The sequence below is a fragment of the Pseudorasbora parva genome, chromosome 17 (genome assembly GCF_024679245.1).
Source record: "Pseudorasbora parva isolate DD20220531a chromosome 17, ASM2467924v1, whole genome shotgun sequence".
Lineage (NCBI taxonomy): Eukaryota > Metazoa > Chordata > Actinopteri > Cypriniformes > Gobionidae > Pseudorasbora > Pseudorasbora parva.
In genome coordinates, this window is record NC_090188.1 from 8,313,379 (window position 1) to 8,329,012 (window position 15,634).

A 15,634-nucleotide genomic window follows, 5' to 3' on the forward strand; every position below is an offset into this window, starting at 1 on the left:
GGAAACTGACATGATGAGATCCTATTAGAGATCGGACTTAGATGGCAAAATAAAGGAAAGTAAGCTGCTCTTTATGTCTTCATCACATATCACGTCTTTGCAGGTGGATTTCACAGGTCACACTGTTGTGAGCAGACTTGTGCGTTAACAGGTAACGGCTTTTTAAGTACTCCACACAGACAGTGAATAAGTGTACTGCAGAAAGCTCACAGTGTGTGTGTGTGTGTGTGTGTGTGTGTGTGTGTGTGTGTGTGTGTGTGTGTGTGTGTGTGTGTTTGTGTGAGCCTATTTATGTGGTTTATGAGGACACAAATTTAAATACATGGATATTACACTGGTATTACACTATAAATGTGGTTTATAAGGACATTTCAAATGCGTGTGTGGTTTATGAGATGCAACTAAACCGTCATGTGCACACAACATTAACATCAACAGAATCTCTCCAGGTGGAATCTCAGTGTTGGTGAGATTCCAGTTCCCTGCATGAGAAAAGTGTAAATCAATAAGAACAAACTGGTCTCCATAAAGCTGCTCAAGTTTCCATGAAGTTTCCATGGTAACATTTAGCTTCAGTGTCACAGGAATATCGGGCTATGTAGATCTGTTCCTTTTGGGAGCTCTGAATCCAAAGCAGCTCACATCTGCTTCTGAAAGACCAGAGTGATTTAATGAGGCTTTAACTTTGGCCCTTTAAAGCCACCATAGCTGCAGGGGCTTTAGCCATATCTGTGAGCACTGTGGTTCATGAACCCTGCTGGGCTAAAACTCAGGACACTGTTCTCCCAGGACACTTTATAATGGATTCTACAGGCTTGAGAGCACGTTGAAGACCTTCACAAGTCTGTCTGTCTCATACACACACACACACACCTTCCCTCTCGCTTCAGTAGTCACAGTTGTACTAACTTGTCCTGGAGTTGTGCTGCAGTTTAAACACACACATTTCAAACTTCAGCATCAATTCCTCTGATTTATACAAACGTATAGTTCTGGCTGATCTGATCTGATTTATGACATGCATGTTAAATTAGTTCACCCAAAATGACAATTCTGTCATTAATTACTCACGCTTATGTCAACATAAACCTCTAACATTTTAATTCATCTTCAGAACACAAATTAGTCAAATCTTTTTGATGAAATCTGAGAGCTTTGTTCCTTCATTTACAGCTAATAAAACTAATCCTTATGAATTGAGCAGTTTAGTCCACATTTTCTGAAGAGACTTGGTCGCTTTATATGATGAACAGACTGCATTTAGTCTTTTATTCACATACAAAACATTCATAAACTCACACATCAGTTGTGGTAAATAGAGGCACGTTTGAGATTCAGCAAGAACCAATAGGGTTCATTCTTGTGTTATGCAGCATTTTTGAGCTTAAAGGGGTGGTTGTGTGATTTTTTTCTAGGCTTGGTTGTGTTTATGGGGCGCAGTATAAAATGTCTTAATTCTTTTATATAAAAATGCCGTATTTTTCTCCTATTTGACCTTTATTCAACACCGCTGTCTCCACTGTCCTTTGAACGGCTCGTTTGCTTCCTGCTTCCATGAAGCCCATCCCTCCGAAGAACGCAATGGTCTTAGATTGGTTAGGTTACGCATCAAGCAGGTTCGGTTGAGCTGATGTTTATGTTCGCTGATCAATGTTTATTGAATAAAAAGTGTGAATTAAATCTGTTCATCATATTAAGTGATCGAGTATCTTCAGAAAATTTGAACTAAACTGCTCAAATCATAAGGATTAGTTTTATAATCACTTTATGAACTTTTTTGAAATGTCAAAGTGGTAGTTGTGTAGTTGTGAATGGAGGAACAAAAAGCACTCAGATTTCATCAAAAAGATCCTAATTTGTGCTCCGAAGATGAACAAAAGTCTTACGGGTTTGGAATAATGTGTGGGTGAGTAATTAATGACAAAAATCCACCCAAAGAAACCACTGCAGTTTCATAAGCGCCACCTACTGTCAGAAAGTGAATTTGCATTTTCATTCAACCTGTCTGATTTTGTTTTGCGCAGGTATGTTATGTAGCATAATTTTAAAGTTAGAATTTTGTGTAAAATCTTGGAAATGACAATCGAATTCAAATAAACTACTGCTAATACTACATGTGTGTAGCATCTTTGTTTGGACTGTGCATAAAATGCAGTGGTTGGATTTGAAATGGCTACAGATATTTGGTGTTTAATACCAGTTTGGCCAGCCTGTTATAAAATTAATCAGTTTGAAATAAACAACAAATAAATTAAAAAAAAGTATTAAAAAAAACAGCAACCAAAATCGGCCAATTTGCTTGTAAAAATAAATTTAAAAAAAATAAATAAATTGTGCATCACTAAACAACACCTTACCACCTAGTAACTTAGTTCTTAAAACTTAAAAGTTCTTAAAACCACTCAAAACAACCAAGCAACTGAATAGCAACACCTGACTGACAACCATCCACAACAACCTAGCAAACGCCTATGTTCTTAAAACCACTCTGAATAACCTGGCAACAGCATTGCAATACTCAAGCAATAACTCACAATTTTTTAAAGAAAAAATTCAGGCATGAAAATGACGTCAATTTCCAGATCTTTAAGTTTATCCAAACCCACATGACTTTCTATGCCATATGATTCATCCTGTCCCGTTTCAAATGGAAACAAGTCAACGCAATTTATCTAGGCAACTGCACAGCAACAATCAAGAACCACTTACATGCTCTTCAGAAAACATTGTTCAACATTTATCATATTGCTGTTGGTAGTGTTTTTATAAAAGCACAAGCAACTCAAGGCAGTAATTTTACCATGGTGACTTTTGAATAATACCATCTGCTAGATGAAGAGATATAAACATGGTGCTTGACCGGGTTACCTTCTCTTTATTTTCACATTCAAGTAGTGTTTTGACTTCAAAGGACAAATGCATGATCATATAATGAAAATCCAGGTCATGCTGCAAGATTAGAGAGGAAGTTTCAGGCCTGAGGAACAGCAGAGTAATTTGGCAGTAAATAATAACATCAACAGCACTGTCATCACACCTCTGGGGAAAATGAGAGAACGAGAGAGAGAGAGACAACAAGAGAGCGTGATCTCTAGTCTCTAGATCATTAACACACATCACCCTGCAATTAAAAACTCATTTATCTTAATTACTCAACTAATGGGACGAATCTGCACAGAAACGCACACACAGCCCCAAAGGACACCACAATGACATCTACACACATACACATGCACATATAGGTGTGAAAACCCAACATTAATGCTCAGAGAGAAGCCTAGCCACACACACACACACATAAAATCCACACATCAGCCTGCCTCTCTCCGCACCACACACTCTTCAGTTTTGATGTGACATGCCGTTATCGCTTCCTGGGATGTTAATTCATTACATGCTGATGAATTTATCAGTGCATCTGCACTAATGCGATTCTGTGTGTGCAAAGGTTGTTCTAGAAGTCTGTTTCTGTAATGTACACTAAAACAATTAACATCAAATCAGAAGATCTATCTATCTATCTATCTATCTATCTATCTATCTATCTATCTATCTATCTATCTATCTATCTATCTATCTATCTATCTATCTATCTATCTATCTATCTATCTATCTATCTCTCACCCTAATGTAAACACAGAAAAGAAACTGCGTTCAACAAACGATTTCATATGATCTGAACTCGACCCGAGACTCCTGGAGAGCTCTCTACCCCTTTTCCCTGCTTCTTTGATTGTCCCCTTTAGATTCACACACAACGGCTTTGAGAGAGCATGCAGTATGAATTCTAATAGAGCAATTACCATTATGAATGATAACTAGGGATATTCCACTGATCTAGGGTCAGGGCCCGTGCAATAGCTCTTATGATTATGGAGTATGGAATCAGGTTGAGGAAATAGCGGTGCTCTGGTAGCCAGCGGGAATGTTTAACCTACATCACGGATCCCTGTCCTATTGATTAGACCATTAGACTTGAACCGTTCAGAGGAAATTGACACAATCCTCTTTCCATATGAAATCTTTGCATTAATGCTCCACAATTTAATGTCAAAGCTATCAGATTTCTCCAGAATATGCGTCTGTCCACTTCCCATCTCTCCTCTAAAAACTGAAAAATATGTAATTTTGGATGTGATTTGGGCTGCACTGTTGATTCTCAAAAATGTCTTCAAGCCTCCCTGCTCAACAGGAACTTGAAGAGGCTATTTTGTGATTATTGCCATTTTGTGATAACCATCCATACACTTGGAAGACAAAATTTTGAGTAAATATTATGTGCAAATGGTATACAAGCATTGTTATTTTCCATCTGTTATCCTGCTTTATAGATATTGGCTTTATCCCAAATCCCAACCAGATCTATATCAGTCAACACTTAAATAACATTTTATGAAATAAATGTATGCATAATAAAATGTCCTTATATTGAAAAATTACATTAATATTTAATATTTACATAAATATATAAAATCATTTTTAAAAAGCCTGAGTTCCCACCTATGGTCCTTCTTGGTTCTGTCTCCCTCTCTCCTCTCTTTAAACTGCCTATCAAATAAAGATAAATCCTTTTACATTTATTAGATTTATTTATTTGAAAAGGTAAATCCTGAATACATAACTTAATGAATCTATTATATATCTCATGTCTGCTATTAAATAAAAACAGCAAGTTGCTTAATAGTTCATTGTATTCTATAATATAGAAGGCTTTAATTTATTTATGTGTTATTCATGTGTTTGTGCCTCAGTGTGTTTACAAGATACTTCAGGATTGTAATGTGAGTGACATAATAGAAGCCTAATCAAATTTTGTCACAGTTGCATTTACAATGTGCAGTGAAAACTATATGAGCCTGTGGCGTGGACATTAATCTCAATTAGGGTGGCAGTAACAAACTGCACTAACACATAAAATACAATAAATATGACAATTAAAGGAGTAGCATGTAATTTTTGGGATGTTTTAGTACTTGTTCCCCCAATTTAACATAAATAATTCATAGGCTGAATTTCCTCAAATTGGCACTATCAAAAAAATAGAACTGTTTTTGAGCATCACAACCAATCCTGAGCATCACTTGCTCAAAAAATGGCATGAGTTTGAGGTGGGACTATCTGTAAGGGTGACATAGATTGCTTAGATTGATTGTTCAGGAGATCTTTTGAAAAAAGAAACTACACACTTTGTCCTTTAATATAACTTAATCAGAAAAAAACATTAATGACTTTTTCAACAACATCTGAAACTCACCTAAAGGATTATTAGGAACACCATACTAATACTGTGTTTGACCCCCTTTCTCCTTCAGAACTGCCTTAATTCTACGTGGCATTGATTCAACAAGGTGCTGAAAGCATTCTTTAGAAATGTTGGCCTATATTGATAGGATAGCATCTTCCAGTTGATGGAGATTTGTGGGATGCACATCCAGGGCACAAAGCTCCCGTTCCACCACATCCCAAAGATGCTCTACTGGGTTGAGATCTGGTGACTGTGGGGGCCATTTTAGTTCAGTGAACTCATTGTCATGTTCAAGAAACCAATTTGAAATGATGCAAGCTTTGTGACATGGTGCATTATCCTGCTGGAAGTAGCCATCAGAGGATGGGTACATGGTGGTCATAAAGGGATGGACATGGTCAGAAATAATGCTCAGGTAGGCAGTGGCATTTAAACGATGCACAATTGGCACTAAGGGGCCTAAAGTGTGCCAAGAAAACATCCCCCACACCATTACACCACCACCACCAGCCTGCAAAGTGGTAACAAGGCATGATGGATCCATGCTCTCATTCTGTTTACGCAAATTACGCAAAATTCTACCATCTGAATGTCTCAACAGAAATCGAGACTCATCAGACCAGGGAACATTTTCCAGTCTTCAACTGTCCAATTTTGGTGAGCTTGGGCAAATTGTAGCCTCTTTTTCCTATTTGTAGTGGAGATGAGTGGTACCCGGTAGGGTGTTCTGCTGTTGTAACCCATCCGCCTCAAGGTTGTGTGTGTTGTGGCTTCACAAATGCTTTGCTGCATACCTGGGTTGTAACGAGTGGTTATTTCAGTCAAAGTTGCTCTTCTATCAGCTTGAATCAGTCGGCCCATTCTCCTCTGACCTCTAGCATCAACAAGGCACTTTCGCCCACAGGACTGCCGCATACTGGATGTTTTTCCCTTTTCACACCATTCTTTGTAAACCCTAGAAATGGCTGTGTGTGAAAATCCCAGTTGTAGTAGACAGCAGAATTCCAGGGCCCAGTTTATGGCCGGGCCCCTCTTTGCCCGTAACAGTGGACAAAGGTTTGCTACATTTTGATTGGATCTTGTTGGACTAGCACAAACAAGATGTCCAACGCCATCAGATAAAGATGCTTGGACAACATCCAGATACCTCTTTGAGGGCAAGAAGAAGACCTCTAGTACCAAGCCCAAGAAGGACAGGACTTTTCATTGGTCCACATGCAGTTTCTGCCCTTCACCCATCTAGAGACGGATCCCTAATGTCCTGATTTGTGACGGCCATAAACATTCCTCGGGACCTCAGCAGTAGTGGGTGAAACAAAGAAAGACCAAAACTGATCCATCCAAATCCATTCACAACTATGTTTGGAAACCTTAGAACTGATGTAAACTACACACATCCATTTCATACTTATTCAGAGAAATAAGTATTCTCAGTAACAGCTATTTGTAATGCAACATCTTCCACAAATTCAGCTGTTAATGAACAAATGAATGAACTAGTGATGTCAACGATTAATCGATGATCGATTAATTGTCGATAAGACATTTGATCGATAAGACTTATCGATCATCGATTAAGCAGGGTCATGCGCGTGCATGCGACTCAACCGCAAAACGGGAGGAAAAATGATGCGAGCGTGCCCGAGTTCTATTTGGGACCATTTTACAGCTGGAGTCACACCTTCATCATGACTGCAAGTTTGCATGTGCATTCGAAGCCTTTTGTTTTGTGCAAATGTAAGTTGTAATATTGTGTTTATTTTGTGCAGGCCTATAGCTGATTTATCTCATAAGGATGCATTTGATTAATAATTAACGTTAGAGGTGAGCGGTAGTTAAAGCGTGGTGGTGATCAGCTTCAGCTCCAACAGCACTAATAATGACTATGATTGGGACTGTCATATTACACAACATTAATGAGAACACTATTGTAACAAAACATTGTGATTGTTAATTATTTGGGTTTATTTGCCGTGTGTTTCGTTGCGTTGATCCAGGAAGAGCGCATGCACAACATGAGTCACGCATTCTGACTCGCGCATGTAACTTCAAGTTCATTTCTGCATTCGCATCAGATTGTGCTGAAGTAATTTGTAATATTACATTTATTTTGTAACGTTATATATGTAAACAATCATATAGGATGCGTTTCTTTTAGCGAAATAAAACGCACTAGCAAATGGCTTCAGTCAGTGATGGCTATCGGTTTTCATTCAGTGCTTCGGCTTTAGCGCCTACACAGCAATGCATAATAACTATGATTGGGATCGTCATATTACATAACATGAATGAGAACATTGTTTTAATAAATGGTTGTAAAGTCATTGGGTTTAGGTGCCGTGTTCAGAGCGTTGTTCCAGCGCGTCTCCCATTCTGAATATGAATATTAGCAACTCAATTCAAGTTCACTTGTGCATTCGCATCATTTTGTGAAGATATATAATTTGTAATATTTTGGTAACTTTATATAAATCTGATTAATCTCATATAGGAAGCTTTTTGTTGAGTTAAATAATGTGCTAACAAAGAGCTTCAGTGTAACTTACCAGTGTTGATTCAGCGCATCCGCTTCAGCTCGCGCAGTTCAAACAACGCACGACTAATAATAACTATGATTGGGACAGCCACATTACATAACATTAATGAAAACAATATTTTAATAAATCGTTTTGAATTCATTGGGTTTAGGTGACGTTTCAGCACGTTGTTCTTGGAAGTGCGTCCACACATTTTGAATAACAGATCTGAAGCGGCGTTCGTGTTGTATTACAGGTTATATTTGGTAATTAAATAAGTAATTTAATTAAATTATAAATAACATCGACTAATTAACAATCCCATAGCCCTTTGTTTAAATAAAAAAAAACAAATAAAAAAAAAAAACATTCTCATTCATTTGGTGAAGAACATGGCGTTTTGAGCAGCATTGCACATGCTGTCGGCTATAAGCCACTGCTGTAGACGCATATTTCAGTATTATGGTTAACGATTAATCGATTAATTGATCGTTAATTTAAACGACGATCGATCATGGGAATTTGTGAAAATTGACATCCCTAGAATGAACACATGACAGTTCAATCTTTTTCCATCATGTTTGGTGTCTATTTGTTTAGTATATTGCCAAGGGTATTCTGATGGTGGTTTGGAAAGTGAGAAATGCATTGATGAACTTTAAAGACACTTTAAAGACTTCTAACTGTGTACAGTATGCAAATGAGTTCCACAGGGGAAAGAAGGGTGGGCCACACTGTGTGCCCTCTCTGATGCCAGCAGCCAATAGCAACACTGGAATGGAGAAGCGCCAAATTGCAATCTCCTCCTATTCGGAAAAGGATAAAGGTACCCTTTCAATAGACACTCCTTGTTCTGAGTCTGTCTGCCGAGGATTAGACTGTGACAGAGCAATCAGGTTCTGAGTCTCCTCCACGCGAGAGACAAACAGTCCACCAAGTTCTGAGTCTGTCCGTTGAGGATTAGACTGCGACAGAGCAATCAGGTTCTGAGGCTCCATGCGAGAGACAAACAGTTCACCAAATTCTGAGTCTGTCCACTGAGGATTAGACTGTGACTGAGCAACCAAGTTCTGAGCCTCTGGTTTAACCAGAGAGACAACACAAGATCCGAGGATCTGAATCTACAGCTTGTGAGGCAGTGACAGATACGACAACGTTCTGAGCCTCCAGCCGGTGAGGAAAGAGACATTAACCAACAATACGTTCAGAGTTTTAGTCCAGCCAGACGACTACAGCACGTACCGAGTCTCCATGCTAATGAGACCAGAGCAGATTGACCAACTTCTGAGTGTCTGGTCCAAAGAGGCAGAAGACAGAGAGACATTTGCAACAAGGTTAAGCTCAGGAGAGCAAACCTTCACTTCAAGGTTCCTTCGTCTGCGTGTTCCAGATTAAGGACCTTCTGCACCTACTTCAGGGCCTCATCTGCTTGTTCCAGATTAAGGACCTTCTGCACCTACTTCAGGGCCTCATCTGCGTGTTCCAGATTTTAGGACCCTTTGGTGCCCCAGGAGATCAGCATCCCACAGATCTTCGTGTTCAAGGCTGTTGAAACAGATTCCAGCTCCTTTCCTCACTGCACTGTCTCCCAGCAAAACCATTGGAAGAAGTCATCACCATCGGACTGCTTACTCAACCACGTGGAACGTAAATATCACTTAACCAAACCTCTTTCTAGAGACCTTGGCATTGTTGTATATTATCAGTATATGATTTTCTAATTTACATTAGAGGTAATATAACTGATGCTAGTTCATAACAAATAATCTTTCGTTTATTTGTTTGATACATAATAAGGTTCTTCACCTTAGTTTCAGAGAAACAACAGTTTATCTTTCCATAAGATAACGTAACTCTTCTATAGCCACACTTAACTTACTCACATGTATTTTATGCATTTTACGCACTTTATTCCTTTATCATTCATTGTATTCATTTAGTAGTTGTGTTAATTGTTCTGTTTATCTTTTGTTAATAAAATCTATTTTATTACAATTGTGTCTTCCTTGTGCTGATAAGGCAGAAAAGGCTCTACAAGTTAGAAATCTCACCAATCTTTCAGATAAATCAGCTGACCAACTCTCCCACCTTTACATTCATTATAAATGACTGGGCAGCCTCCTGTGCGGAGTGTTCTCATACAGCCAAGGTAAAAGACCTTGACTAGTGTCCCAAACTAAGAGGGGGGAAGGTGGTCATCTGATGTACTCATAACCACACCTTAAGTGACGTGTGATCCAAATTCACAACGTCAGCGGTGACGTGAGTACCAATCACTCTCTTACTTAGTGTCCTTGGGTGGACAAAAGTAAAAATCACTACACAGTAACGGATCAGATTGTGAAATTCTCAGACTGGCCCGTCTGGCACCAACAACTATGCCACGCTCAAAACAAAATGTAAAATGCCTCTTTTAAAAAACAAAATGCTCCAAACAAACATATAATCCTCCGTTGCGATCCAGGACTCTTTCATTTGTCCTGTTTAAACTGAACATAAATCTGTATATTGTATCCAGTGTAGACAGCATCAGTGATTATAATACGTTTTATTTGCTTTTGATGCAACGCTCACGTCCAGTTTAGGCAAATTAAGCAACTGAACGCCAGTGGGCAACAGGTCATTGGTGGACAAGACTTATTGATGCACGTGGGGAGTGAAGGCTGGCCCGTGTGGTGCGATCAAACAGAAAAGCTACTGTAGCTCAAATTGCTCAAGAATTTTTTTGGAGCTAAAGTAACTTCTTGAACAATATACTGATAGAGAGGTGTCAGAATACAAAGTGCATTGTAGTTTGCTGCATATGGGTTATATGCAGTTAGGATGCCCATGCTGTGGGAACGTGAGCATCAGAACTGGACCACAGAGCAATGGAAGAAAGTGGCCTGGTCTGATGAATCAAGTTTTCTTTTACATAATGGGAATGGCCGGGTGTGTGTGTCGCTTACCTGGGGAACACATGGCACCAGGATGCACTATAGAAGAGGGCAAGGCGGCGGAGGCAGTGTGATGCTTTGGGCAATGTTCTGCTGGGAAACCGTAGGTCCTGCAATTCATGTAAATGGTACTTTGACACGTAACACCTACCTAAGCATTATTGCAGACCATATACACCCTTTCATGGAAACGGTATTCCCTGATGGCTGTGGCCTCTTTCAGCAGGATAATAACCCTGCCACAAAATTCACTTCAATCGAGCATCTGTGGGATGTGTTGAACAAACAAGTCTGATCCATCGAGGCCCCACCTCGTGTATGCCAAAAGATCAAGGCCAATTTAATTTCTCATGTCATGATCTCTTTAAAATTAATTTAAATTTGTTGTGAAGCATGTCAAATATAAACTTTAATTAAAAAAAGGAAATAATTTAGGAATTAATGAGACAAAAAATAGACAAACTCTAAAAATATACCAGCAAAAAGTGCCCACCTTTACTATTAAAATGCAGTGTCTCTCTCTCTCTCTCTCTCTCTCTCTCTCTCTCTCTCTCTCTCTCTCTCTCTCTCTCTCTCTCTCTCTCCATTCTGTCCCTCCCTTTGCTCTGTCTGCCTCATGCTGATAGCAATGAAAGTGATCTACGGGGGAGGCCATACACACACAAGTACACATAGTAAGTGTGTGTGTGTGTGTGTGTGTGTGTGTGTGTGTGTGTGTGTGTGTGTGTGTGTGTGTGTGTGTGTGTGTGTGTGTGTGTGTGTGTGTGTGTGTGTGTGTGTGTGTGTTGCACTGTGGGAAGGTTTGTCCTGCTGTGTTAAGCTCATGTATGGACTAAACCGACAAAGGCTTTCAGTCACACACACATATATATATTATCCCACAGGAGACTTACACCACAGAAGCACTAATGTGACACATATAGGCCACTGTCTTTCAGACTGGAGCATGAAAAACCATACTATACTCAACATTCAAATCATACTACAAGCGCTATCAAAGTCCTTGTATAAATGTCTGATTTGCTGTAATTGAACAGTGATCCAATCACATACTGCCATGAAGAGAAATTTACACTGAACCCTTTGAAGTATTAGAACCCTTAGTGTTAAAAATGCCTTGACATGCATAGTGTGTTTTTCTGGAACAGTCAGCTTTACATGTGATTACTTTTTAACATGAGAAATTGGTTTTGGGTTCCTTTTATATTCACATTCATGCTAATCTAAATATTTAAGACCATTGCAGACTATAATTCAAGGTAACATTATGCAACAACACAAAGGAGTGTTATATAGATAAAGATGAGGAGAGCGTTGCAGATCGTATAAACAGTTGCACTTCAATAAAAGAAAATATATGTGTCATCCAACACGAAAATATGACAGTGTGCTCCATACACAACCTTGAAATTGTTTCTCAGCCCCCCTAAAACTATATTCACCTATCTAAAGGAACAGCCAATACTGCTATCTCAAGAAAGTTTATAATTTTCAAGTGTTTTTAGGTCTTGTCAGTTTAAACATTCAAGTGATTTTAAAAGTAATACTTAAGAATAATGGTATGATGACAATTTTCCGTTAGTCAAACAGTAGCTTACACATGTACTGATTGGAAAAGTACAGCACAAAGACTTGTCTTATATTATTTGTAAAAAAAATGTTAATGTTTTTTTGTTGTTGTTTTTTTTTGTAAAATGTTGTACCAAATTAAGAAACGGTAGGCTACTTTTGACTTACTATATCGCAATATAGTGGTGCTGATTTAAAGAGGAAGACTACGGTCTCTTTCCACACCTTCTTGCTTATGGCTAAGCTGCCCTGAAGATAAAATCATGATGGATGTGACTGACCTGATATGATCGTATATCCGATTCCACGTGGTCGACCTAAGTCCTGATCGATCGCCCTGATCTTACGGACTTCAAAACCCTACAGACACACAGAGAGATAAAAAGAGACATAAAACATAAAAAAATATGCATAGAAGTGCACAAATATTTTGTCTTTAGTTTAAACATTATGGACCAGATTGTCGAAAAATATAATAATAGTAATAATAATAATAATAATTAAAAAGAAAAGGTAACAGCAGACCAACTGCAAAAATTAGTAAAGCAAAAAACATTGAGACATTTTAAAGCAAAAAGGTTGAAAACCCACATAAATACATTGAGTCATAAAGAGACAATTTTATAATTTGTTTAATTATAGTCTCACCACTTTTTTGTGTGTCCCCAGAGTGCCCTCATACAGAAGCGTGCCAATTTTGGTGAAAAAAATCTCATTTTGTTTGGGCGTTATAGACACTTGTATTTAAGAACATATAAAAAAGAACCCTCATCTCACTTTGATTGCATTGTATTGATTTACTATCAAAATATGACATTTGGCCTTTGAAATAATGTCAACCCGCTATGATTTCGATCAGACTAATGTTTCGAAGATATTCAATTCATTTTTAACTTCTCAAATTAATTTCTATGAAAGTTAAGCTTGCAAAGGCATGAACTGAAACGCGCCAGACTGAACTCGCGTTGTGAATGTATGCCGCGAGTGTAGTCGCGATTACCTCAGCTCTCATCACTCCTGCAGTCAGTGCTCAGTGCTGTGATACTCGTGCGGTGACTCACTCATTATATTGAACAGACACGTTCAGTTTTTAATTGTAGTGTCTTCTCTAACTCAGTCAAGTTGGTTGCGTTGGGAATGGCCTCACAGGGCAGCGAAGCATTCTGGGAATTGTAGTCTTTCATCCCCATGGGACAAAAATACATTTTCTGTCTTTTCTCAGTCTAGAAGGCACCAAATTCAAAAATAATTTCACTTTTTGTATTACATTGAAGACCCCGTTTAAATACAGATTCATCTTCCCAGCGCTGAAGTACCCCTTTAAAAACACTAGAAGCAACTTGAATTGCATTACTTTTTTGGCATTGTCTGAAGATGATATGGTTAAATTTTCGTGTAAATCATCTAGAGGGAGTTCAAAAAAGTGTTAGGAAAAGTTGGATCATCTTGAGCCACGGAATCAGAGGAAAGAAGAATTTTGATTATTGCCCTCACGGTTCAAAATGTATTAAAAATGTAGAAAAAATTACAAAAAAATCAGGTAAAAGCTACCCTAAAAAAGCTTTACGGGAAGATTTAAAAACACTAAGGGATTCTACTTGCCTAATCTCAGCAGGCAGAAAATTCCAAAGCTTTGGAGAAATTGGAGGAAAAAAAAGACCTATCACCCATATTTTTTAAACCAGTAAGCAGAACAATTAAAAGGCCAGCTTCCGAGGAGCGGAGATCACACGCTGGTGAGTAGGGGGTTAAAAGCTCAGACAGACAATGAGGTGCCAATCCATGAAAACCTTATAAGCAAGGATGAGAATTTTAAAATCAAAACGAAATCTGAGAGGGAGCCAGTGCAGAAGAGAGTGATGCAGGATGACAGGATTCGAGCAGCTGAATTTTGAACCAACGGTAATTTATTTAGGGGTAGCTTTTGAAACCCTGGCCAGAAAAGCATTGCAATAATCAATGCGAGAAAATACAAAGATGTTAATTAACTTTTCAGCCACTGGGAATGACAACATAGGATGTAATCTGGCAATGTTTCTAAAATTAAATGATGAAATAAATGTTAAATGAGCATCAACGATCACCCACAATTATTTATTTTTTAATTTTGTTTGAAATTCCAGTGTAGAGCCATCTACACTTAAAGTTAAAAACACAGCCTTAGGTAGCTGGTGGGGTACCAAAAATTGGTAAAACATGTGGGGTGATTCATTAAACATTTGTTCCTTTAATGTAAAAAACAAAGCACAGATGGAAGTGGAAAGTTCCATGCGTGATCTACTGTGAAAGCACAAATTAAAGCACACACGCATGCCCGGATAATTTCAATATCAAAAGTTAGTAAATCCTAACGCCAAATGAGGGTTTAGTAAATCTGACCTAAAATCTGCTTTAGTTTTTTAAATTCTTTCAATTAAAAAAGTGCTGTGGTTCATTAAAATAAATGGTTTTCTTTTGTCTAATGCAATGACAATTAAAGATTTTAAGTGTCCAAATACTTTCTGCCATCATTGTACTTCTCATGTGCAACTGTTGAGGAAAGGGCCTGGTGAATGAACGAATCGAATGAGACATGAAAAATAACAAACGGCAAAATATTCCAATTTAGAGGACTCTTTGATCCTGAATGAGAAAATCTTAAAGAGAAAAGTGAGAGAGCATATGCCATTGATCCATCTAATAGTGTCTGAGAGCTATTTATGCTTCATTTCTGCCAACACTCTACTGCTATTACAGCACACAATCAATTACAGCACGTTTAGCGCAAAAACTTGAGGAGGAGAGAGGGAGAAATGGATGACAAAAGCGGGGAGGGAGCGACTGAACTGAGGATGAAGTGTGGCTGAAGTAATTTGCGAGCTATTCTCTTGCCGTCTGCACAAGTGGAATGTTCAATCATGCACATGTCTTTGCCCATCTCTTTCCTTTCCTCTCATCCTTAAATATTTCGCCCTATACCTTCTCGTCCACTTTTCCATCCTCCCTCCATCCGTGTCTCTTCTCTTGCACCATTTCAGATCAAGCGCTTGACAGCCAAATTGTGTTTGCCCCTAAAAAGCCTTTAAATGTCACCCTGACAAAAGAAAACGCCAAACCCTGTGAAAAACTCCCCACTTTTCCAGCAAAACATTGTTTTTTTCGACATTTTAGCTGTTCTCAAACTTTGGTCCATTTGGCAGGCGGATTCAGCTTTCTATGGCGTGAGCATGAACTGCAGGGATGCGCTTGTGCCAGGAGGTCAAGGTTTGAGTCGTTTCTATGCTTGTAGATGACCACCAATACAGCATTTAAAAGTAGCTGTGTGTTCGGATAAAACCATTTTTTTATAAAAAGTTTTCAAATAAACGCGCGATACACTACTGCTTAAA

The 15,634-nt window shown here is 38.5% G+C and overlaps 1 protein-coding gene across 3 annotated transcripts in view; it reads right to left on the reverse strand.

Annotated features, from left to right (window-relative positions):
- Nucleotides 1-15,634, reverse strand: part of cdh23 (cadherin-related 23) — a 351,845-nt gene that overhangs the window by 181,463 nt on the left and 154,748 nt on the right. For all 3 annotated transcript variants that reach the window (XM_067422478.1, XM_067422477.1, XM_067422476.1), the window contains exon 9: nt 12,548-12,626. In XM_067422478.1, coding sequence (XP_067278579.1) covers nt 12,548-12,626 — 79 coding nt within the window. The remainder of the gene's footprint in view (nt 1-12,547; nt 12,627-15,634) is intronic.